The sequence below is a fragment of the Hypoxylon fragiforme genome (genome assembly GCF_022984875.1).
Source record: "Hypoxylon fragiforme strain CBS 206.31 chromosome Unknown GGS25scaffold_3, whole genome shotgun sequence".
In the NCBI taxonomy this organism is placed as follows: domain Eukaryota; kingdom Fungi; phylum Ascomycota; class Sordariomycetes; order Xylariales; family Hypoxylaceae; genus Hypoxylon; species Hypoxylon fragiforme.
Genome location: NW_026054758.1, coordinates 352,420 through 373,639, shown reverse-complemented (window position 1 = coordinate 373,639; position 21,220 = coordinate 352,420). Strand labels below are relative to the sequence as shown.

The following is a 21,220-nucleotide window of genomic DNA, read 5'->3' as shown; positions in this document are numbered from 1 at the left end:
CTGTACTCGGTCTGCGCCATCTGCGTCATCTCCTTGTACACGGTGACCAAGCCTCATCTTGGCGTTAGAGCAATACATGGACCTGTTGTGAAACAAACCTAGGTAATGATTTCTATTATTATACTGCCTATCCCCCCAGATACTCTTGACAAGTTAAGTGTCGTACCTTCACACAAATCATCTCTAAGATTTCCGAGTATTTTTATTGTTACCGTTTAAGCTAGATAGCCCCTATCAAATCTCCAACCCTCTTCCCCTCTAGCTAAGCAAGCATACAAATGCACAGCGTCTTAACAGACATGATACCAACAACAAGCCCACCGAGCCTGCAAGAGTCAGCTCTTGATGATACGCCAACGAATTTGAACAGGCCCCAAGAGCAATGGAATAAGAGAACAAGATTCTTGCGACTTGTACGCCTAATATTATCTATGGTTTTTTTGTTTGTAAAATCCGTCCTTGATTATGGAGGGTATGCTTTTTCTTTTGGAGATGTCCAAATGATTTTTATGTGGTTCAGTGTGAGTAATATCTCCTTATCTTGCTATAACTAGAACCCCCTTAAATAGTAATAATGAATTTCTAGGTCTGGGTTGGCATCTTCTGGGACTTGATCAGTCAGCTTTTTGCATTTGGCCTGTCGCTCAGAACACCACTTGGGATTGTTACGATGCTGGAACTACTCCTCATCACAATACATTTTTGCTCGTTCGGCATCTGTATATTCAACGCCATCGCACCTTTGAGAAGAGATGTACAGTATTATTACAAGCCAAATATTGTGTACGTTTTACTTTGGATACCGATCTTGTACGTAAGGGCTCTTCTAGCCACAGATGCCTCCCATTTGAGATTCACTACATCTTGTGTTCTAACACTGAGAGATACCAGACCTACCAATGTGCTTTTGACTCGCCGCTATATCCTTGCTTATTTGCCGCGATGGCGTATTGCACGAAACTTACCCAAGACCAAACCACGCATTGTATTCACCAAGGCTGGGACCCCTGTGGCGGTACACCCGAAATACACTGATGTTGATGCGCTAGTTCCTGGGAGGCTCTCTGTTGATTCATTGATACACAATGTCGAGGATGAAAATGCGGGCATGAGATAACACTGGCTTGCAGTACTGGGTGGCTGTTTGGCACCCGGTAGGACGATATGGGTCAATGTTGTTTGGGTTAATAGGCTTGTTTCTTCCATAGCTTGACGTACTTTGATACTCACACATACCTAGGTTAGTATCTTACATAGGTAGTTTCGGATCTTTCCCCAAGAACCTCCTAATAGAAAAGAGCTTCTACAACTAGCACCTTTCAATCACAATAGAAAGAATATTGGTATTTAGCAGCCGCATTAATCGGGGGGGGGGGTCCTCCGGCCTCCGATTTTCAACCTCTCAATGCCATAAACCCCATAAAGGGGGTGGATGACTAAGCGGGAGTATATTAAAGTGGGACATCAGGAGTAAAAGGGGAAGATGAAGGAGAAAACCCATAAACCTCAATACTCGCATTAACGACACCGTCAGCCTCCTGCGATTCAATCTTACATGATCCAGGTGGGTGCCAAGTGCCAGTGGCAATCTATCGAAGCCAGTTCTCTAGCCCGTTGATGAGCCCCGTTCCACACAATCTAGATGCTCTCACATAAGCACGGGTAAACAGAGAAAGTAGGGGCCGAGAAGCATCAGCCTCCGACTATTCCTTCCCTGCACACAAGTTTCCGAGATTGCGTATGCCGTTAGGCATCGCGGCTGGGGAAGTGCTCTGCCCCAATGTGGCGGGAGTTCCTGGGCACTGGGCACACAAACAATCCTCGACATGGACGACGAAAATGCATCTAGCATACCGAGATCAGTTTCACAAGACTAAAATACGAGGCACGAAAATACGTCAAGTAGTAGGTTGGGGGCTATAACTACCTACATATGCGCATGCAGAGCCCCCCACCTATTCAGGCGAGACAAGTAGCACGTGAATTAGGCGGCGCCTTGAATAGGGGTTACACCCAACCAATAGTACTTAGATCAGCGGGATGAGAAACTCTATGGATCATATAAAGGCGTCAAGGCGTCCAATTGGGAAAGACTTGACTAATACCTACATAGGTGCCCTACGTTACCTAGGCAACCTCCCAGGCAAGGTTGACAGATCCTTAGAGGGTCTATCTCATGAAACACCAAATAAGATCGCCGGGCTTAGAAGCTGCGTTCTCATAGGGCAAGACTACAATACACATAGCCATACCAACCCTTACTACTGGGATATGATCACTATCTACCAAGACTCGTAGTACCTAATCTTGAACTCGGAGGGTTTCCAAAATCACCCTATGTAGCTGCAGTCAACCGCCGAAGTTTGCTGGATCAGATCAAGTGCGTGCCCAAGTTCCCGCAAGCCCAGCCCAAAAAGGCTAGCGACGTAAATATAACGTTATACGCCACATTATGCCACTCATCAATGGGACACACATCCAAAGCCCACGCCCCCTTCTCCCCCCGACGAGACAAGGCTGACAGGTAACATATAACGTCACAAGCCTCGGCATCTAACCTACATATCAGCCTACATCAGCATTGGATACCTAATGCCTAACAGCTAATACCTAATACCCACTTCCCATCCGTGAAGTATATCACACCTACCGCCGCGATCAGAAGTTTTGCACATCAGAAGCTGTTGCTACACAGCGCAGAAAGGCCACATACCGCACTGTGCTTCAGTAGGTAGCTAAGCGCCAGGATAAGGGTCTTGTAGCCCGGTAATCCATCCATTGCAGCTCAGGGGCTTTTACCGCTACCTAGGTATATTGTAGTGAGTACAGTCGCTGGAGCACGGTGCCGTTTACCCTTCTCCGCACTGTATAGACACAGCTTCTGATGTGCAAAGCTTTCTGGCCGCGCCAGTAATACTAGCATAGATACGTCAAAACAGACTCATGCCTACCTAGTTAAGCCTATCTACCTACCAACCTATATGAATAAATACTTGCCAAGGTTAGGTAGGTAGGTATGCACAACACAAACACACAGCGCGCAGGGCATACGCACATCACTTACGTACAAACCTACAAACTACAACCCCCCAATCGCACAAGAAAACCCCCCCCCCCCCAAAAAAAAAACCCCCAGAGCATTCCCGAAAAGGGGGAGGATGAGATGGTAGAATCAGCGAACACACAATACCTAGGTATACCTAAAATACCACGGAAAGCAGCACATGATAGCTATACCCGATACCAAACACCAAGCACCAAGCACTAACACCATAGTCAAAGGATACCCATAAAAGTATATAATATAATATAATATATACCTAGGTATATATACTAACATATATACACATGAAACGAAACCACCAAGCCCTACCCAAGAAGAAGCAGAATAAGAGGAGGAAGAAAAGGGGCAAAAGTATCCTGACGCACCCAGCCGCTCAATCGTATCGGGGTGTGTGTAAGTGTGTAAGACAAGCCAAAGAAACATAACCACCACCGCTTCCCGCATAGCATCGTATCGCATCGCCTTGTCGCAAAAAGTTGTGTACACGAATTATCCCCGAGACAATGTCTATGTCTATCCATCGCGGCACCTACTGCGTACAACCAACCAGCCACAGTGGCTCATTAATTTCCAAAACCTGTGCGAGTATGTATATCTGTCCCGCACTCACGTGGGCCAGAAGTGTCCGGTGCTGAGACCGGGGATAACCTGGTGCAGAATGGGTATGATTTCGACAGCGAGCCAGCCGATGCCTTGATTTACGGGTTAGTTGAATCAAGGTACTAGTCATAATGTCAAGGTAAAAGGGAAGGGAAGGGAAGGGAAGGAAAAGAAAACACACAACATACCAGCATAAACAACAAGCTTCGTAACCACCTCAACATCATACCGCACGCGCGGCTTTATTAGTTTTGAGAAGACCTCCTTCTCACCCAGCTCGTCATGCTGCCCAATATATACGTCCGGTTCTGGTTCTTCCGCGTCTCTGCCTTTCTTCTCATCACCCGTTTCTTGTGCTGGAGAGACTATGACGATACCCTCGCCCATCATCTTCTCAAAGTCGCTCGGCCGGGGGTGGTTCACAGCCGAGCTCCTTGCTGTGGTATGGTTGGTATTGCTAGGGCTGTTATGGTTGTTGCTATTAATAGGGTTATGCGTGCCGTTAGTGTCATCACCTGTGCCTTGAATATTCTCCACGGTCTCTTTAATCTGCATGCCCGAGGTACTATCAACGCTCTCACGGCGCCTGCGCTCGCGGTATGCTAGGGTCTCGTACGCATCTGCCGCGCTCTGCGGCCCCACACTCACGGACCTACCGCGGCCCGGGTAACGGACAGCCGTAATGAGGTTTGGCAAGTCGCTGACGTTAGGCATGACGTTGTCAACGCGCAAACGGAGGGGGATGTTTTTGTACTCGGAAGCCGGCATGAAGAACCGGCGCGGTAGATCAAGACCCTTATCTTCGATAAGGCGGAATAGATGCGGTAGGCCGCGCAGTAGCGAGGGTTTAGCTATCTCGCGCCAAGCGAAAATGACGAGAACCCCGAATAAGATCCGTAGGATTACTGCGGGCCAGCCTAGTGCTTGTAGGTCAAAAGGAATATCGGCCCATGACGAACGGCCGAAGCGCCACGTGCCGATCTCGAGACCCATCATGACGCCTGCGAATGCAACACTGTCATCGAAGCAGGGACAGTCGTCCGCGGGCTCCGGATGAATCCTAATAAGAATAATGATAACTAGTAACAGATTACAGAGGCTTGTCCAGCCATTTTCTAGGAGATACGAATTTAAAGTGGGCCCATAATGGAACTCAACGAGGGAGATAATGGCACCCATAATGGACCCCACGATAACGTCGACGAAGCCATGCATACCGCAGTAGAGGCGACCGAAGACAATGCTAATCGCATAAAAGTAGGCTAGTGCTTCGAGAGCAGATTGAGTGCTAGGTTGAAACGAATTCTCGGGTGACCTTAGGCATAAGAGGGCATATACCGCGACTGAGACAGCGTTCGCAGAATGCGTCGAGGGGAAGCCGTACTCGAGCGCTGCGGAGCCGGACATGGTGATTCGGTGGAGGGGTGGTGATAATGGTCGCGGTAAGGAGAAAAAGTCTTTTACAAACCCAGTGAAGAAGACACCGGTAGCAAGAATATGTACGATTCTAGCCGCAACATGTTAGCTATTCTCCCATTCCAATGCTATTTTTCTCGATCTGGTAAATCATACCCTTTTCCAAAAGAGGCATTCCCGCACCAGAACAAGATAGGTAACCCAATCATAAAGAACGTATGTGTGCCGAGGTTGGCCGTGATGGCGAAATAGCTATCGAGCGGGTGGGAGCGCAAAGTAGCCTGCAGCCATGCTAGGTACGGTGTTTCCCATCTGACGAGGGGAAGTGCTCGTTGTCGCAAGTCGTAGCGCCATTTTGGAAGGGCGCGCTTGTCTACAGCCGAAGCAGATGGTTAGCACCCAAGCTATTTTATTGAAAATAATCGCAGTAAATGTATGTGATCTCCGTCCCCAATTCGTAAAAAAAAAAAGCAAAAAGATCCAGGTATCACATACAATGATCCAAACTCCGCAATCCGGCGTCGATCACCGGGGGTTTCTCCTCAGGAACCCCCATCGTCTTCTCAAGCCCCGCGCCGCCATTGGCGTGGGTTTCGCTGGAATTCATCGGATACGGGGGTCTGTCCTTTTGTTTCGGGATGGTAACGTAAACAAGCGGTGCGTGGCTGGTGGTGATCCAATCCCAAGAGGGTCGATTGTTCGAGTGGTGGATCGTGGTAGGTTGTTCGAATAGCGGCGCATCGAAACTATACGGCTGTTTAGGTGTCCGCAATCGTAGCTGTGATTCACGACGGGAGCATGAATTGGGCGAATAATAAAAATAGAGAAGGGTAAGAGAGTAATTGAGGCATCCAATGAAGTGAGTAAGTAATGGCGAGAGTAAGAGAAGGAAGAGGAGAAGAGTAAGTAGGATTCAATCGATCGATCAACCTTGCTCTCAGCCACAAACAATCGCGCGTCGTGCTATGTAAAGTAGGTAGGGATATTATATAGTTCTTGTAGTTCTTTTTCCGCTTCTACTGATTATTGTCTTCGTTTGGAGGCCACCTAATGTTTATTTTGATTTTTTTGCTATTTTGAGTTTCTTGAATTATTAAAGCATATTTAATCTTTTGGCGTCTCGTTAGGATTAACTATGTATGTTCGTTCGGTGTCGTATCGTATCTCGTGTATTCGTTCATACTACTCGACAACTAGTATGTATGTATAACAAATATTACATGGTGAGTTGTATTTATTCAATGGAAGCATGTAGCAGCATTGAAATAAGTTATTAAAAAAGATTAAAAAGTAGATTGTTGGCTTCAACTCTAAATTTTGCCATTTACCTCACCAATCGAACCAACTTAAACTTAACTGAACCCCCACATTTGAATTGCCAATTGTATGTCATCGCCATGGCTTATCTTTTAATTGCTCAGGGCTGACAGGGCCATCCCAGGGACATCCCTACCTCAAAACTACCTGTACAGATACCTCGGTAGTGGTAACTTGTAAGATGCAGCGTCATCCTAAGTACCAATCAATAGGGTTGGCAGCTACCTAGTAAATCAGCAGCTATGAATAAACCTTTGCTGGCTCTGCCTTAATTATTGATATAACCTACCTAGGTAACTAGATATTTATGGATACAAAGCAGCAAAGTTACATAAACCACGGGGATTTTTAGCATGTGCCTCTCGTCTCGTAGAATAACTTAAACATCCATTTAACTCATCCTTCGAGTCTCTTTTAGCCTCCGAGCTACATGTCTACCAGCTAATCCATTCACGTGACCCTGGATCATTTAAAGTTTCCAATCAAGGACATCGAGGCACTAACCTTTGACGCCGACAGGCCGATAGCCAACTCACTACTCTATTAGTATGTAGTCGGGATGAGGCCATAACATTCAAGTATTGCAACTACCCTCCATGTACGAATAACAGGAACCAACTACACAACCCAAGATAAGACAACGGCAAGGGACCGGACAACCGCGCGCAATGCCCTCACTAGCGGGGAAACACTGCGTTATCTCCGGCGGCAGCCGGGGCATCGGCCTCGCCATCGCCCGGCTCTTCGCCTCCGAGGGCGCCGGATGCACGCTCATCGGACGGGACCCGCATCGCCTAGCCAGCGCCGTTGGATCTTTGCCTCCTTCCACCACCACCACCCAGCATCAACAACAACACGCCTCATCCGCCTTTGACGTCTCCTCAGCTACGGGATGGGAAAAGCTGCGAGCCGACATGAAAGACGTGCGTTTACTTGCCCCGTCATCTCTCCCCCCCTCCCCCCCATTCTCTCCCTCCTTCCCCTCTAGTCACACACATTTACAATTTACACTCCCTTCCACCCAATCTAGCAAAAATGCGACATCCTCATCAACGCCGCCGGCATCACGCAAAACAGCTTCCTGTTCAAAACCAGCGACTCGAGTATAAACGAGATCATCGCCACGAACCTGACAGGCACGGTCTGGGGGTGCAAGACCTTTATTCCCAAGATGATGAAGCAGAAGGAGGGTAAGTACCTTCAGCTAAACCAGTAGATTTCGTACCTACTTTGGAATCTAGAAAGTGAAGTTAATGTTTTGATACGTTATGGTGGAAAAAAAAGGCTGCATCATCAACATCTCCAGCCTCCTAGCCACGCACGGCGGAAAAGGCGCAAGCGTGTACGCCGCGTCGAAAGCCGGCGTCGTAGGTATGTATCTTATGTACCTGTCTGTACCTAGCTAGACATGCATGGAAACGAACTTCTTATTGTTTTTTTCTTCTTTCTTAAGCTCGTATGAAGCAATTATTTAGCTAAGCTTCTCTTCCCTGATTTCTAGGTCTAACGCGGTCATTGGCCTGGGAAGTGGGTAGATTTGGCATTCGCGCCAACGTCCTTCTACCCGGCTACATCCAAACAGACATGACGAAAGGTGACTGGGCCCATCTTCATTAAGCTTACCCTTTCCTGATCGCTTTTTGGTGTCTCTTTTTCCCGTCCAAAGTCCCTCGTTAAAACCTTTGCTGCCCCTGACCTGCTACATACCTTTTGCAGATTACACGATTACTAATATACAAAGTATGCGTAGAGATGGATAAAAATGGTGAGCTTTCTGCTTCGATCCCTTTGGGGCGCCAGGGGCTGGCCGAAGAAGTTGCAGATGCCGCCTTATTTTTAGCCAGAAATTCTTACGCACATAATTGCGTCCTAAACATCGACGGAGGCTTGAGTGCAACATAGGCCCACATATTCGGCTGATCTAGGATGATGAACACTCAGTCCAGGATCTCAATAGCCCCGGTACCTACATCGTCTTCGATGACGACAATATCATCGTTCTTCGACTTCTTCAACATCGGTGAATCATGATCGTCTACTCTGGCCCGTTTCTTCGGGTCCTTGATAGCGGTGTGCAAATCACTACTACGCTTGCCGTTGGCTTGGCCAACCCCATTGCTTTCCACAGGAGGGAGCACCTTCTTTGGCTTGCGAGGTATGGATGGCACTTGGTCGGCTTCGAGACCCTTGATAGGTTTATCGGCGAGCTCACTACGGAATGAAGTTAGCAATTGGCGCGGATAGTGAGAACAGTGTCACGACGTACGATTCTTGAATGTTGATGACGACATTGGTGAAGGTGTCTTCGTCATCCTCGTCAACAATCGTCACGAAACCATTGTGCTTGACACCTGTAAATTATTAGAATCAGTATCACAAACGATGAGGGATTGATTATGCCATACCAAGTTCGCTAAGGTTCTTTTCGAGGTTGTCTATTTCGTCCGGGTCGTAGAGCAGGCCGGCTTCAATATTGACTGCGAATTCTTTTTCGCCGTAACCTAGTTGTATCTTGACGAAGTCCTCGACGAGATCGTTGAGTGTCGCTTTTGATAGGTCGACATATGCAGTAGTGTTGTATGAGCCACATACTGGGCAATCCGGATTCGGTGGCCGAGGACGATCAGTCCCCAGTAATCTTTGCGGCGCGAAAGGCGTGAGGAAAACCTGAAAAGTTAGTATTGCGCGCGAGCCTACATATATCATTTATTCTATCACCTACCTCTCGTGCTTTGTCATAGTCTCCCTTGAGAACCTTGAAAGATTCAAGGACAGATAGACCAGCGACAATCGCATTAGTAGTTGCAATGGCTGGGATAATGTTGCCAGCCATTTGCTTGATATCAAATCGCGATTTACTTTCGATTCCGAATATATGTGATCGAAGATTCGCGCTCGCAGCGACAAAATCGAGAGTGTCCTCGTCATCTTTATCAAAGCTGATCGTAGGTTTCGGCATATCCACATTATGCGCCTCTATCAATTTCAACATACGCTTGCTAAGGCGATCCAAGCTGTCATTAAAAACGACTAGATTCTCCTCTGGACCCCATACGCGTTGCCCGTCCTTAATGATCGCGTCCTTGTTTGCGATGGCTTCAGAAGCCTGGGCCATGAGAGACTTGTAGTCCAGAGGCTTTGGCGGCTCTCTCGACTTCCACATGTCTTTCATAGTACGCAGACGGACGATATCCTTATGGAACACTTTGTCGAACAACATCTCAGGGAATTGCTCCGTACCAACCGACTCTCTTATCTTCCTCAAGGCCTCTGCCTCCTTCTTCAGCTCTACGATCTCCGTCGCGTTGTCTTCATTTTCGGTGACGTCGAGAGTGGCTTGGTCCTCGCTCGTGCCAAAGATTTCGTTGAGAAGGTAACTCTTACCCCAGACTATACAGTGAATAGGTTGGCTTGGCGTGCTTCGAATCGTACAGACGGGAAAACTTTTAGGTGCCTCCTTGGTAGTGCAATCGTAACAAGCTGTGACTCCTTTCTTGATGACTTGAACTTGGCCGTTGAAACCCGTAGTTCCACTCTCAATTAGCGGAACGTCGGCTGCGAGGCACATTCGATTCACATGTCGTCGCGCTTCAAGATTGTCCAGCGCATTGAAAACCAGGTTAAAACTCCTAAACCATCCAACGTGGAATTGCGCGTCCTTAATATTGTCATGGTATGCGACGATCTTGACATTCGGGTTGAATTTCTCGGCTGCTTCCTTGGCTACCTGTACCTCAAGTCAGTAGGTAATCCCATATGCACTGCAATCCACGGTTCGTTCGTACAAAGGCTTTCGATTTCTTGATATGTTCATGTCGGAAGAGAAACTGGCGGTTGAGGTTGCTCAGATCGATCGTGTCGAGGTCGACTATGTGGACTTCGCCGTATCCGGTGGAAACGAGGTTCTTCAGTAACTCACAGCCAATTCCGCCCGCGCCAACCATCAGGACTCGGGCCTGCGAGACATGGGTTAGCATAATCTTGGCCCCAAAAAAAGATTCCATATTGTAGCTTGGGGGAGATTCAGAAGTGAGGCTAAGCATGTTGTTGGTGTGTGCGTATCAAAGTATGGCGTAGAAGGCTGGATGTAGTGAATTATCGTGCAAAATGGTGAGGAAAACGGTGGTGAATCGCAAACAAATGTTTCAGCCAGGAAGCGGTGTTTTCGAGAGCTCGGGCGCAGGTGCAGGACGATGCGAAAAGATGCGAGGCGCAAATGGGAACATGCCGCGCATAGCTGCAATGCAAATCGGCGACTTACCTCCTTGACATTCGCGTTAAGTGTCGGACCTAGGGAACGGCGATAGAAAGTATCTCGAGCCACAGCCATTTTGAACAGCTCGTTTTCAGCTACCCAAGTCTCGGTATGGGGAAGTGGCCTGGTCGATGCATATGATGTAATAAATAAGTAGTTGGACGGTGTAAGAAAAGTTAGAATGTGAAGTCGGATATTAAGGCTACGTAGAGTAATGGGTTGAGTGAGTAGTTGGTCTAAGAGGGAAGAAGTAAGAAAGGGAAAAGAAGAGGAAGTTTTTGGAAAGAGGAAAAATAAAAAAGTGAATCTGGTAATTGACAGAGAGAGTAACCAGAAGGCGCCAACTAGTCTTGGGGATCTAATGTCGGGGATCTTGGGCAATGTTCTAATCGCAAGTGGCTCAATTGCAGCTGGAAGGAACCTGCAGAGTGTTGATGCTATGTAACTTCTATGTATGATTCCTTCAAAGTTCACACCATGTAGCCCTGGAAACCTTTAGAGTTAGCACGCCAGATAAGCTGGAAACAGCCCTGAAGGTTTTTAAAGAGGTTGCAAGGATTGCACTGCTGGAGGTTCCAGGTTTAACTGGATACTCACTGGAAAGTGCACTAGTAGTACTATGCTAGCTAGGCTGACGGGAACTTACGCCATTGGTCTATTATACAGATCTCTCCACTAATTCCCAGAATCAGCAACGACAGTTGCACATCATTGGGTGGCCTGTGCTTTTATCACAAAAGGCCCAGTATCTTTGTAACTTTGTATCTTTCAAGAACATCAAAATGAAACCTTTTGGCAGAAGGAACAATAGAGAGGTTGAGTTGATAAAGTTTATTGCATACATCTATCAGGCTAAAAGAGAATTTCAGGGGCTCAAATCTCTTATTTGCATCACTTCCTTAATCCAGTATAATCCAGTAAAATCCAGTAAGCAAATCTATCACCTATTAGTTATACCTAGTCCACATGCCAAATTGAACTTAAAAAAACCCTCTAAGTTGGGCACGCAAATCCTGCTCCGTGTTCAAGTACATAACCCCACCATCTGATAAAGTATTTAAACAACTTGTTGAGTTGTCACAACTCAGAAACAAGGCAAGCCAGACTCTCCGAGTTAAACTCACATAGTCATTACATATATAAGTCATCATGTCAGATGACGAGGCAGATCCAGAGCTTCTTGCTCTTTTGAGGCAGCATTTCCAAGGGAAGCTCAACCTGGATGATGAGCCCGAGACAGGTGTCTTGGAAGGCGCCGAATACGTCTACGACAACTCAATTGACGTGGCCTTGAACATGAGGGCCACCAAGAATGCGGCAGCTATGATTTATGGCCAGATGCAGCAGAAGCAGTACTCGACCGCAACATGGTCAGAGCATGAGCTACACCCCAAGACCAAAGATGAGTCCACCGTGGCTTTCATCTTTACCATGGACCTGCTCAACTTCTCCTTCTGGTCCACGCTCCCCGACGATGAGCGCTTTGCTGTCTCCTACCGAGACAAGACTTGGACCGGATACTCAAGCCTTGTTGCATCGCTGCAAAGGGCCTTAGATGAAGGTAGGTAACATCGAGTTATGTACCCAATAAAATCATCATGATTCGATCCTCACCGTCTTCAAGCTGAACATAGTTAATCTCTTTTCCTCTCAAGATATCCCCATAACCGACCCTCACTACTGGCAGAACGAAGAGGAATGCAACCTGGAGTCCCTGAGACACGTTTTCAGATCGTGCACCGACGAGGAGATTCCTCTGCTCGAGGCACGGCTTTCTTGCCTGAGAGAGGCGGGAAAGGTTCTATACGAAGTAGGTTGAAATCCACACCACGCCTTTTCAGCATATTGGAGATAACGCATTCGCCAACGCACACTTTTTCTTTTTCGGCACCTTGCAGAACTACAGCTGCAGCTTCACGAAGTGCATAGAAGCCGCCAACAAGTCCGCCGCCGGCTTGGTTAACCTGCTCGCGCGCGACTTCGACTGCTTCAGAGACGAGTTCCGCTTTGAAGGACGCCGCAAGCCCATCCGCTTCCTCAAGCGCGCGCAGATCCTCGTCGCAGACGTCTGGGCCTGCTTCAACGGCGAGAGCTATGGCGAGTTTCGAGACATCGATAAGATCACCATGTTTGCCGATTACCGCGTCCCCCAGATCCTGGCCACGCTGGGCTGCATAGGATATAGTCCGCCGTTACACGCGCAGGTTGCGAGACGGGATATCATACAAAGCGGAAGTCACTACGAATTACAACTTAGGGGTAAGTTCCCCCCCCTCCTTTGACTTTGATTTGCTTTATAAAGTTGCTAAATTGCAGTGCAGCCTGCAGTATCTGGTGTGTGGAACTCATCAAGCGTGAGATTAAACGGGACCATCCGGATGCGGATATCAATGCCATTTTAATAGACTTCTTCCTATATGACACTATGAAATCACTAGAGGCTCAGGAGAAGGAGACCATGCCGCACCATCGGACAAGAAGTATCTGGTACTAATCCACTCGAATGGAACCGGGCACATACTACATATGGAGGATATGATAATAGCAGTGTACTCGTAGTGTCCATAGTTGTTGTGCTACTTGCGTAGCAGGATAGATAGTACAGTACTGTGAGATAGCAATCGTAAGCCAAATACCAGCTTCCAGCAAGGCCTAGTAGTTTTGATCAAGCAAAGAATGAAGCGCTCCCAACGCCGACGGAAAAGTATCTTGAACATAGAAAGTAAAAGCAACCCCCATTCCCTCAATTCCCTCATTCGTCATCGTACACATGTATCCCTATCACATCATACAGACAATTAACTCTCATCTTAAATCTCAAACAGCACCCGCCGCAGTCGAGTTAAGAATCTCATCTATATGCGCCCTCTGAAAATTCTGCGTCTTCTTCTCCTCTTCCTTACGCAGCACCGCAAGGACCTCCAGAGGCGGATTCAGGCCCAATCTATCGGCTCGCTTCCAGCGCTTCATGCGATCGATGCCGACGCAGGGCTATAGTACACGTATATAGTTAGCGAACGGGGCAGAGAGGAGGGGGGAGGGGCAAAAGATGGAGAGTAAACGCACCCCGTACTGCGAGCTCACGTCCCAATACCGCAGCACCTTCTCCGCCAGCGTGAGGTCCTCCTGGTGGATCCTCGCCGCCGTGCGCCTGCGCTCCAGCAGCCGCCAGTACATGCCAATCTGCCGGTCTGTGATCGTGTCCGCGCGCTGCGCAGCCTCGGACTTCTCTACCGCTTCCTTCTCCGCCTCCGGCTCTTCTAGCTGGGCCTCTTCATTCAACTCCTCGGCGTCTTTGATCAGTGATTCTTCATCCTCGTCCGCTGCATCTTCTGGTTGCGCAGAGGTGGTGACGTTTTTGGCCAGAGGACTCTGCTTCGTGGGCTGCGAGGTGATGATGGAGGGGGAGGAGGAGGAGGAGACGAGGTCTTTCCCGGACTTGGCTTTGGTGGCATTGGGACCCGTGGGCTTCGTCACCCGGTGGTTGAAGGAGATGGTTGCCTGGCGCCCGGAGGAGGAGGCGCGGGCGTTGGCGCTGGTGCGGCGGGTGGTGGGGGGCATTGTGGGGTTTCGTTGATATATATGTATATATATGTATATCGTAAGGGTATAGAGTATCAATGATGAGAATTGATGGTGCTGTATTGATGCTATGTAGAATGAGTGATTGAAATTGTGTTTGTTAGGAATTTGAAATGAAACGATTGCAACTGGATGGTTCGATTCTAGGCAATGACGTGGGGGATTTTTGTAGAAGTCCTGTAGGTACTACTAGTAGTAAGTGGTGGCTTCTAAACCTAGGTTAGCATATTGGCGGGGCAACACGAAAGGTGAGCGCCATCACGTGATATAAAGGTTCAACGACAATTGCGAACAGCACGCTTTAATGTTTCATGCTCCTTTTTCCTCCTTCCTTTCTTAACATGAATACCTATTTGTTAGACAATGTCTTTCGCAATTCAATATCAGAAATATTGATGATCAGTCAGGCAACATGCTCAAATAACTACCGTTTACTTTGTTTTTAAAATGTAGGCATCCTACACATCGGTACTGGAGCTGGACTACACTTCGTCCTCCATAAAGGTCACCAACTGTCGTAGGAAATACGACATATCACTAACTATGAGGAAGAGCTGAAGGTCGATGGAAATTCTAGATTCCTTGTTACGTCGACTCGTTCATCCTATTATTTGTCTATTCATACCCGTATGAAAGCAAAGGTAGGCAGCAACGATAACGTGTTAGGAGACGATGCCATCTCTGACGACTTCGGCCTGGGAAGGATCACCCGAGCATAGAGATAGGGACTGCGGTGCGGTGTAGCCAAGGATTTATTCAGTAGGTAGGTACCGAACAGCTTGCCCTAAACTGATTTCAGGATTGGTGTTGGGGCAAACTTCGCATCAGTCGCAACATTTGCTGTCTGCTTACACAGGCACATGGTATCCATCCCCTTGCGGGAAGTATTATAGCTATGTATTACTTGAAGCCGCACCTGTTGCGGTTGGCCTTCGATATGTTTGATCGTCGGGTTTCCTTGCAGCGATTTCGTATAGCTATCGAGTTTGTATCTTTGGAGGGGGGTAGTCAACGAGCTAGCATTTCAAAGTAGGGGGCCAACATGTCCATACCTGGATCATAGAGACACATCAGTCTTTTAGTCGTGGGAGTGGGGAGGCTGCCTTATAGTCTGGTATAACTCAAAGTGCTGGTCGGGGAGGATTATGATCATGCGGAGATGCGTTTTCTGAAGCATCGCGTGCTGTCGATATACGAATACTACATATTTATATTTGTTAGATGCCTTGGGTAGCACGATGGGAAGCTGGATGTCCAACTTTCGCACAACATATTTACAGCTAGGTTGGTACTGTGGAAGAGTGTGGTGGTTTTACTTGGCTTTATTTTCTTTTTGATGTATACCTAGAGGAGTACCTAATTTAGGTGGAAAGTATTGGGCTTGGTACGTTGAGCAACGTATTGCTTAGCACCATTTAAGAGCCCTTCCTCCCCTCATTATTTCCGTCTTGGCCTCTATCTAGGTAGTAGGACAGGAGGTGGAAGACACTATCGTATGAAATCATATCATCATCAACCATAGCCTCCCATGCTTTCCTCTCCAAAGCCTTTCTTCAACAAGTCTCTATCTGGACGCCTTCTCAAATCGCCTTCTACCAATAACTCGGTGCAGCAAACTTCCTAACACCCCCATCGCTGCTAGTTTCTGGCTTTGGCTCCGCATCCGCATCCGCATTCACCTTCGCACGCGCTTCCGCCGCCTTCTTCTCGGCAGCCTGGACCAGCGCGGTTTCTGTGAGACGATTTGAGTCAGCGTCTCCGTTTCTCTGTCGCACGTCGTCAACATCTTCTTCAACAATGAAAAAGAAAGAAAAAGAAAAAAAGGAATCCAGCATTTCTTCCTTTTTTTCTTCTAAGACTCGTAAACTTACCTTCGTCGAGATCCTTTTGACACGCCTCGGCTGTCTTCCCGACCATCCTCGCGAGCACATCAATTGGTCGGAGGTTCATCTTCGCGGCTATGTCATGAGTAATATGGTCTAGTTCGAGTTAGCCGGTCTCGTACGCGTCAAAAGCTCATGTTAGGTCTCCCCAATAAACTAGGCAAATAAATAAAATACGTACGATCGACGATAAATTCGTAAAGCCCCTTCGCGGAGGTATCTTCCTGGTAGAGCTGATAGAGCTGATCGAAATCGGCGGGTGAAATCTGGTATCTGCCGGACATGGTGGAGAAATGATCTCTGGCGCCTTCTATGAATTCTCTAACTCGTCTTCTGATGTTGGTGGTGGATCTGGTGACGACCTCGGTTGAGGGTTCCCGAGAAACGGGGTGGTCGGCCATCTTTATCAAGGCGACGGGGAGAGTCCGTGTACAATTTCCCGTATCACAACAATGACAGTGAGGTCCGCACAAAGCCTGAGTTGCGGGAGGATGATTCACGTTGTGTTGGTGCTGTATGGGCTGCTGCTCGCTGACCTTACTCATGTTGAGGATGAGAAAAGTCGAGCAGTATCTCAAGCCTCGGGTCGTGACCCCTTGTTGCCCTGCCACCACACCACTTTGACTTGTCACCGAGTGAACAATGCCCATGAGTATTGCTTTTCATGTTGCACCACTAAAGTCGGTCTTTTCGTGATTGGTGCCTTAGAAAAATAGAAAATAAAGTGAAGGGGGTATTTTTCTCGTAAAGTCGAATAATTTACTTACGAGGCAGACAATGAATAGGGTATTGTTAGGAAATCTTTTGAGGCAGCCTTTGGGGCCCATTTATGTATGAGCCGCAGCTGACGATGTTAGTAAGATGGTATAGATACATTGACGTTTTACAGCAACCAATGACCGTTAAACATATTGCATAGAAGTGATGGCTACATGGCATACAAGCCATACAAGTCATAAAATCCTTTTCGACTAGAAGTTCTCAGATCTAAAAATGGCATTTTTGTATGTGTTAGTTATATGCGTCCTTTGAAAAATAAGCTGTGCCCAACTTTTACGAGGGGTTGGTTTTATTGTGGTGATTGTGGCCGCCTTTGTTTTTTTTGTATGGCAAAGGTGGTACGAAATAGATAATCAACCGAATGGGCGTTATTTGGCCTGTGCCCGACTCTTAATTGGCTGTAATTTGTGTCTAACGGAGAAATTCTCGAACGGTCTTTTCCCAAATAAAAAAAAGTAACTCAATCTGGTCCGTGCCATAGACTGTGGTTGGTTAGAATATGTGCATAGTGGGACAGATCGTAGTTGTATCAACCCTTAGTTATATGAGAAAACCACTCATACTGTACCAAAGTCCGCGACTGACTACTTCAACAAGTTAAAATTGATCTCTGTGATTTCTCGTCGAATTTCTCCGGCAGACTGCACCGGTGTTCCACCGCCGGGAAGTTCGGTACGGGAAAGTATTGCGCGTCAACGTGGACATAGCCTATCAAGAAATGATCAGGATTGCATGTCAGACTTTGGCGCAGAATGTTGACGTAGTAGCCTTCACGGATATGAGTTTTGGGTCTTAAGCTCAAGAAAATAGGGGCTTATGGTACCGGCAAATTGTGTACTCACCTGGCATATTTTATCAGCATGAAGCATGAGCTCCTCGAGCTGATAGTGGTAGTCTGATACAGGTTGCGCAGCCTTCCCGAGCAAATCGGGGCAATGAAGCTGATGGAATACCTCCGCCAAGACAAGGTGCTGAAGAACAAGGTTTCCGTCTTCATCCCTCCTACTTGTGAGCGCCGAACGGGGGAGGTTGGCTCTCTCGCCCAGGCATTCGGGCATTGAAACTGCTGTCCGTAGAAGCTCATGAGCTTAGCCGGGCTGAACAGGCAACAGAAGGTGATGGATATCAGGGAGGTCGGCATACAACCGATCCACTGTCGGGAACGGTGATCCTCCATAAGGAGTTCGATGATGTAGTCGAGCGTCGAATCGAACCATACCGGGGCGAGAATCTGGTGGACATTCTTCGGCCGATGGGGCTGCGTGGCCTGATCAGTCGAATCCGAAGGACGTGGAAGATAACCGTGAGACGAACATGATCTAGTTTGATCATTGGGCTCGATGTGAAGATAGATAGGCCGGGTCGGCCTTACCTTCTTACTCAGGAGGGAGAAAGGCATTGCTATACTTACGTATAAAATACGGTTTGTGGCTCCAGGCACGTTGATGAGAACCTTCGAGTCAGTGCCATAGGATCGACTGATCTATGTCTGTATCCTTAACACCGTACAGTTTTTGGTATCTTTTGGCCCGGGAACGATTTACCACCAGTGATCGCCTACGATACCTTGTATGTTCACTGCTACGCCATCCGCTCGCCTTTCTCCCAGTCTTGTTTAATGACTCGAACTAGGTCTAGCTGTGCGGTGAGACATCGCCATCATCATCATTGTCATCATTGTCATCATGCTCTTCGGAGCGGCTATTCGCATTTTGTCTAATGCGGGGACGAACCTAGTCATTTTCGACATATATGTGTCGGGCGGGATAGGGCAGAGCCACTTGAGTTGCATATTAACATTTTACAAAATAGAATGATCGTGTGCCACTGTAGAGTTAGGGTAACTTCTTACCGGTGTACTGAATAAGCATGGTACGAAATCTAGTATTGCCCGAGGTTCCGAGGATCATATCTAATCTGTTCTAACAAAGATGCATTGCATATTCACTTCAATCTTCGCCGGATAGGTCGCCAGTCAAGGACTTAACTGCGTATATCCGAATATGACCTACTTAGCACAAATCGGCGTGTGAAAAGGGACCAGGGGTAAGAGACTAATGAGATGAAGAAGACTAAAGGAGAGAGCAGTGACAGCCGCCTGTTCTCCTATTACACGACGAACGCTCTCCCCCTCCTGGGTCTGATCTCCGCTTCTAGGCTTTCGCCCCTTAGCCCCCCTTTTCGGCAAAGGTTGTCAAAATAAGAAAGTAACTCAGGGTAACTCAACAAGCAACATCGGTGCGACTTCCCCACAGCCGCTAGGCTAGCCCATGCCGTGATCCATCATGACGCCAATGTATCTGTGTGTAGTAATATGATATTGAAAACTATATCCCCAACCTACATAGTAGTAAGTGCATGTGTCGGGTAGGTACCTGCATGTAGGTAGGTATTACCAAAGTCCCGGGGACGCTCCCCGCTCTATTCCCCCCTGGATGTAGGCACGCAATTCATTTGGCCAGCTTCTCTTAGATTGTATGCACATCTATCACGTTCATCAGGTATGAGGGCCAAGCTCCATGCTAATGATTTAGGAGTGGTCCAGTACCTCGGTATGCAAGGGTCTGCTAGCCGTGGGAGTTATTATGAGCTGGTCAAATAAACAGCAAAGGACTAATACTCCTAATACTTCGATATGAGTAACTCCAAGTTCAAGGTTCAAAGAGAATGTGCCATCTCTTGAACTAGCATACTGGGTTAATCTAGGAATTATCTATGATCACTTCACCTGACCTTCTGTACGTACGTAGGTATATTCTACCCCCCTCACTTATGCACCTAGTATGCCAGTTAAAGAGCTACGACATTCACAAGCAAGCTACTCGGTACTTAGCTGAATTAGCCAAGATGAAGCGCGATCATATTGATACCTAAGCCCCTATCGAGACGGAATGATGAAACAATCGTCAAGTTGAGATTTTCGTTCGTAAGAAAAGGAAACCCTTAGACTATCTCCTTAACAACATCCTCATAACATTTCCGGCCTCTTGCAGCCTCCTAGCTGAGTAGTATTGATGCAACGATCTACCAGCACCATCCGCCAGCACCGAAAATGATGGTGACGCAGTGGTAAGGATCGCAGCATTGGCCATATGTGCACGAGTGGCCGTAATCCTGACATTTAGCTACGACGAAGACGAACAGTTAGCCTAGCCCCCACCCCCCCCCCCCCCCCCCCCTATTTTCATTACTCTCTAGGTACTCACGCTTGATATCATCGTCTCCCTTCTGCAACACCACGCTGTCAGGAGCATGATCAAAAATCTCCTGAGTGTCACCGTGGATGATCGTCTCGAGCACGATGTCGCGCTTCTCCGTCTCCGGGACGGCGGCGCCTGCGGTGAGGTGGCCGGTGATGAGGGAGAGGGTTGATAGGACGGCGAATCGCATTTTGGGTCCGAGGAAGAATTCTAGAAAGGCTGATGGGAGAGAGAAGACGAGTTGCTTAGCTCTTAAGAATAGTAGGTATTCCTGAAAAGGGGGAAGTGCTTGCGTAGTAGAAGTCTTGCGATCTGTGAGCGGGGGGACCGGCCTTGTTTAAAGTCGAGTGTGGTCTTATAGAGTTCTGGGTTTCGTAGAATAGTGTTTGAGGTCTCTCTACCACATATCATCAGTGCTAGTAGGCACAAGTGAGGGGCTTTTGTCTTTGCTTGTAAGCTTCGAGACGTATCGCCATGCCGAGTTCCGCTTCCAACTACGTATGCTGGCTGATCATCACACCCGGTTTCTATCTCTAGAAACCGGCGTAGAACCTCCTGCCGTGACTTTGAAGCCGTGATCCGAGGATTTACAGTCAAGAACGAATCATGATCGGCTAGCAGCGTTTCGTACGAAAACAGCTCCCTGCCATTCATATATGCGCCTGGCCGCCGTGAAACAGACGAGGAGGTTCTACATATCGTGTCTAACCGGCGAAATCTAATCTGCACAACGTTCTCACCGCAGAGTATATGTCCAAACGTCTCCAATATGCATGCATAGGACCCTTTTCACAAACCCAGGAGGTGGGGATCTTTTACTCGGACTGCAGAAATCGTTGACGTCGCTGGCTCTTACAAGATCGGCGTCCTTTGATGTTGGCTACGTAAGCCCAGTAGCAATTCGACGTTTCACCGCAGAGGATTCGATCGTATGGACTCACTCCTCCTCGAAGATCCGAATGGCGACTTATGTCCAGTTCCGTACCCCTCACTCCATATGGAAGGAGAAATTTACCTGGCCGACTTTGGGCAGACAAAAAGACCCCTATTAGCCAACATCATAAGCCATAACCCTAGATATATCTTCCATCTATCGCTCTACCTGTCCTCCTCCTTTGCTGCT

General features: G+C 47.7%; 9 protein-coding genes across 9 annotated transcripts; 3 read left to right on the top strand and 6 right to left on the bottom strand.

Annotated features, from left to right (window-relative positions):
* The first annotated feature begins 119 nt into the window (after window positions 1-119).
* GGS25DRAFT_161072 (uncharacterized protein) lies at window positions 120-1,338 on the top strand. Its single transcript, XM_049256494.1, has 3 exons — window positions 120-521; window positions 587-810; window positions 892-1,338. Exons 1-3 carry the CDS (start codon window positions 279-281, stop codon window positions 1,115-1,117), a joined length of 693 nt encoding a protein of 230 aa, XP_049118492.1. The 5' UTR covers window positions 120-278; the 3' UTR covers window positions 1,118-1,338.
* Window positions 1,339-3,284: 1,946 nt separating this feature from the next.
* On the bottom strand, window positions 3,285-3,874 carry GGS25DRAFT_479526 (uncharacterized protein; the record flags this gene model as incomplete). The annotated part of the gene is made up of 1 exon (XM_049260023.1): window positions 3,285-3,874. A coding segment is annotated over exon 1 (237 nt), but the record flags the coding sequence as incomplete, so codon positions are not given.
* On the bottom strand, window positions 3,285-6,374 carry GGS25DRAFT_479525 (PAP2-domain-containing protein). The gene is made up of 4 exons (XM_049260022.1): window positions 5,576-6,374; window positions 5,237-5,453; window positions 3,853-5,171; window positions 3,285-3,756 (listed from the first exon to the last, which is right to left on the bottom strand). The coding sequence occupies exons 1-4, from the start codon at window positions 5,685-5,687 to the stop codon at window positions 3,671-3,673; spliced, it is 1,734 nt and encodes a 577-aa protein (XP_049118490.1). The 5' UTR covers window positions 5,688-6,374; the 3' UTR covers window positions 3,285-3,670.
* Window positions 6,375-6,697: 323 nt separating this feature from the next.
* On the top strand, window positions 6,698-8,823 carry GGS25DRAFT_479521 (NAD(P)-binding protein). The gene is made up of 5 exons (XM_049260021.1): window positions 6,698-7,320; window positions 7,428-7,587; window positions 7,682-7,768; window positions 7,899-7,991; window positions 8,148-8,823. The coding sequence occupies exons 1-5, from the start codon at window positions 7,066-7,068 to the stop codon at window positions 8,297-8,299; spliced, it is 747 nt and encodes a 248-aa protein (XP_049118489.1). The 5' UTR covers window positions 6,698-7,065; the 3' UTR covers window positions 8,300-8,823.
* Window positions 8,004-10,727, bottom strand: GGS25DRAFT_529661 (uncharacterized protein; the record flags this gene model as incomplete). The annotated part of the gene is made up of 6 exons (XM_049265310.1): window positions 8,004-8,608; window positions 8,664-8,748; window positions 8,803-9,064; window positions 9,120-10,124; window positions 10,183-10,353; window positions 10,659-10,727. 6 exons carry the CDS (start codon window positions 10,725-10,727, stop codon window positions 8,335-8,337), a joined length of 1,866 nt encoding a protein of 621 aa, XP_049118488.1. The 3' UTR covers window positions 8,004-8,334.
* A 721-nt stretch (window positions 10,728-11,448) lies between these two features.
* GGS25DRAFT_160896 (uncharacterized protein) lies at window positions 11,449-13,187 on the top strand. Its single transcript, XM_049256493.1, has 4 exons — window positions 11,449-12,213; window positions 12,287-12,462; window positions 12,551-12,911; window positions 12,974-13,187. The coding sequence occupies exons 1-4, from the start codon at window positions 11,802-11,804 to the stop codon at window positions 13,144-13,146; spliced, it is 1,122 nt and encodes a 373-aa protein (XP_049118487.1). The 5' UTR covers window positions 11,449-11,801; the 3' UTR covers window positions 13,147-13,187.
* A 282-nt stretch (window positions 13,188-13,469) lies between these two features.
* GGS25DRAFT_519012 (DNA polymerase delta, subunit 4-domain-containing protein) lies at window positions 13,470-14,213 on the bottom strand (the record flags this gene model as incomplete). Its single annotated transcript, XM_049263632.1, has 2 exons — window positions 13,470-13,643; window positions 13,719-14,213. 2 exons carry the CDS (start codon window positions 14,211-14,213, stop codon window positions 13,470-13,472), a joined length of 669 nt encoding a protein of 222 aa, XP_049118486.1.
* Window positions 14,214-15,826: 1,613 nt separating this feature from the next.
* GGS25DRAFT_519011 (uncharacterized protein) lies at window positions 15,827-16,518 on the bottom strand (the record flags this gene model as incomplete). The annotated part of the gene is made up of 3 exons (XM_049263631.1): window positions 15,827-15,966; window positions 16,106-16,213; window positions 16,299-16,518. The coding sequence occupies 3 exons, from the start codon at window positions 16,516-16,518 to the stop codon at window positions 15,827-15,829; spliced, it is 468 nt and encodes a 155-aa protein (XP_049118485.1).
* Window positions 16,519-19,921: 3,403 nt separating this feature from the next.
* Window positions 19,922-20,287, bottom strand: GGS25DRAFT_519009 (uncharacterized protein; the record flags this gene model as incomplete). Its single annotated transcript, XM_049263630.1, has 2 exons — window positions 19,922-20,022; window positions 20,104-20,287. 2 exons carry the CDS (start codon window positions 20,285-20,287, stop codon window positions 19,922-19,924), a joined length of 285 nt encoding a protein of 94 aa, XP_049118484.1.
* Between the last annotated feature and the right edge of the window lie 933 nt (window positions 20,288-21,220).

Excerpts from the sequence above, each read along its gene's own strand:
- GGS25DRAFT_160896 (XM_049256493.1), top strand. The coding sequence starts at position 11,802 with ATGTCAGATGACGAGGCAGATCCAGAGCTTCTTGCTCTTTTGAGGCAG. Across the intron at positions 12,463-12,550 it reads CGGGAAAGGTTCTATACGAA|AACTACAGCTGCAGCTTCAC; the intron begins GTAGGTTGAAAT and ends GGCACCTTGCAG. Across the intron at positions 12,912-12,973 it reads CTACGAATTACAACTTAGGG|CCTGCAGTATCTGGTGTGTG; the intron begins GTAAGTTCCCCC and ends ATTGCAGTGCAG.
- GGS25DRAFT_479521 (XM_049260021.1), top strand. The coding sequence starts at position 7,066 with ATGCCCTCACTAGCGGGGAAACACTGCGTTATCTCCGGCGGCAGCCGG. Across the intron at positions 7,321-7,427 it reads TGCGAGCCGACATGAAAGAC|CAAAAATGCGACATCCTCAT; the intron begins GTGCGTTTACTT and ends CACCCAATCTAG. Across the intron at positions 7,992-8,147 it reads CCAAACAGACATGACGAAAG|AGATGGATAAAAATGGTGAG; the intron begins GTGACTGGGCCC and ends AAGTATGCGTAG.
- GGS25DRAFT_161072 (XM_049256494.1), top strand. The coding sequence starts at position 279 with ATGCACAGCGTCTTAACAGACATGATACCAACAACAAGCCCACCGAGC. Across the intron at positions 522-586 it reads TGATTTTTATGTGGTTCAGT|GTCTGGGTTGGCATCTTCTG; the intron begins GTGAGTAATATC and ends ATGAATTTCTAG. Across the intron at positions 811-891 it reads TTACTTTGGATACCGATCTT|ACCTACCAATGTGCTTTTGA; the intron begins GTACGTAAGGGC and ends GAGAGATACCAG.
- GGS25DRAFT_479525 (XM_049260022.1), bottom strand. The coding sequence starts at position 5,687 with ATGAATTCCAGCGAAACCCACGCCAATGGCGGCGCGGGGCTTGAGAAG. Across the intron at positions 5,454-5,575 it reads ATTGCGGAGTTTGGATCATT|ACAAGCGCGCCCTTCCAAAA; the intron begins GTATGTGATACC and ends CTTCGGCTGTAG. Across the intron at positions 5,172-5,236 it reads AATGCCTCTTTTGGAAAAGG|AATCGTACATATTCTTGCTA; the intron begins GTATGATTTACC and ends TGTTGCGGCTAG.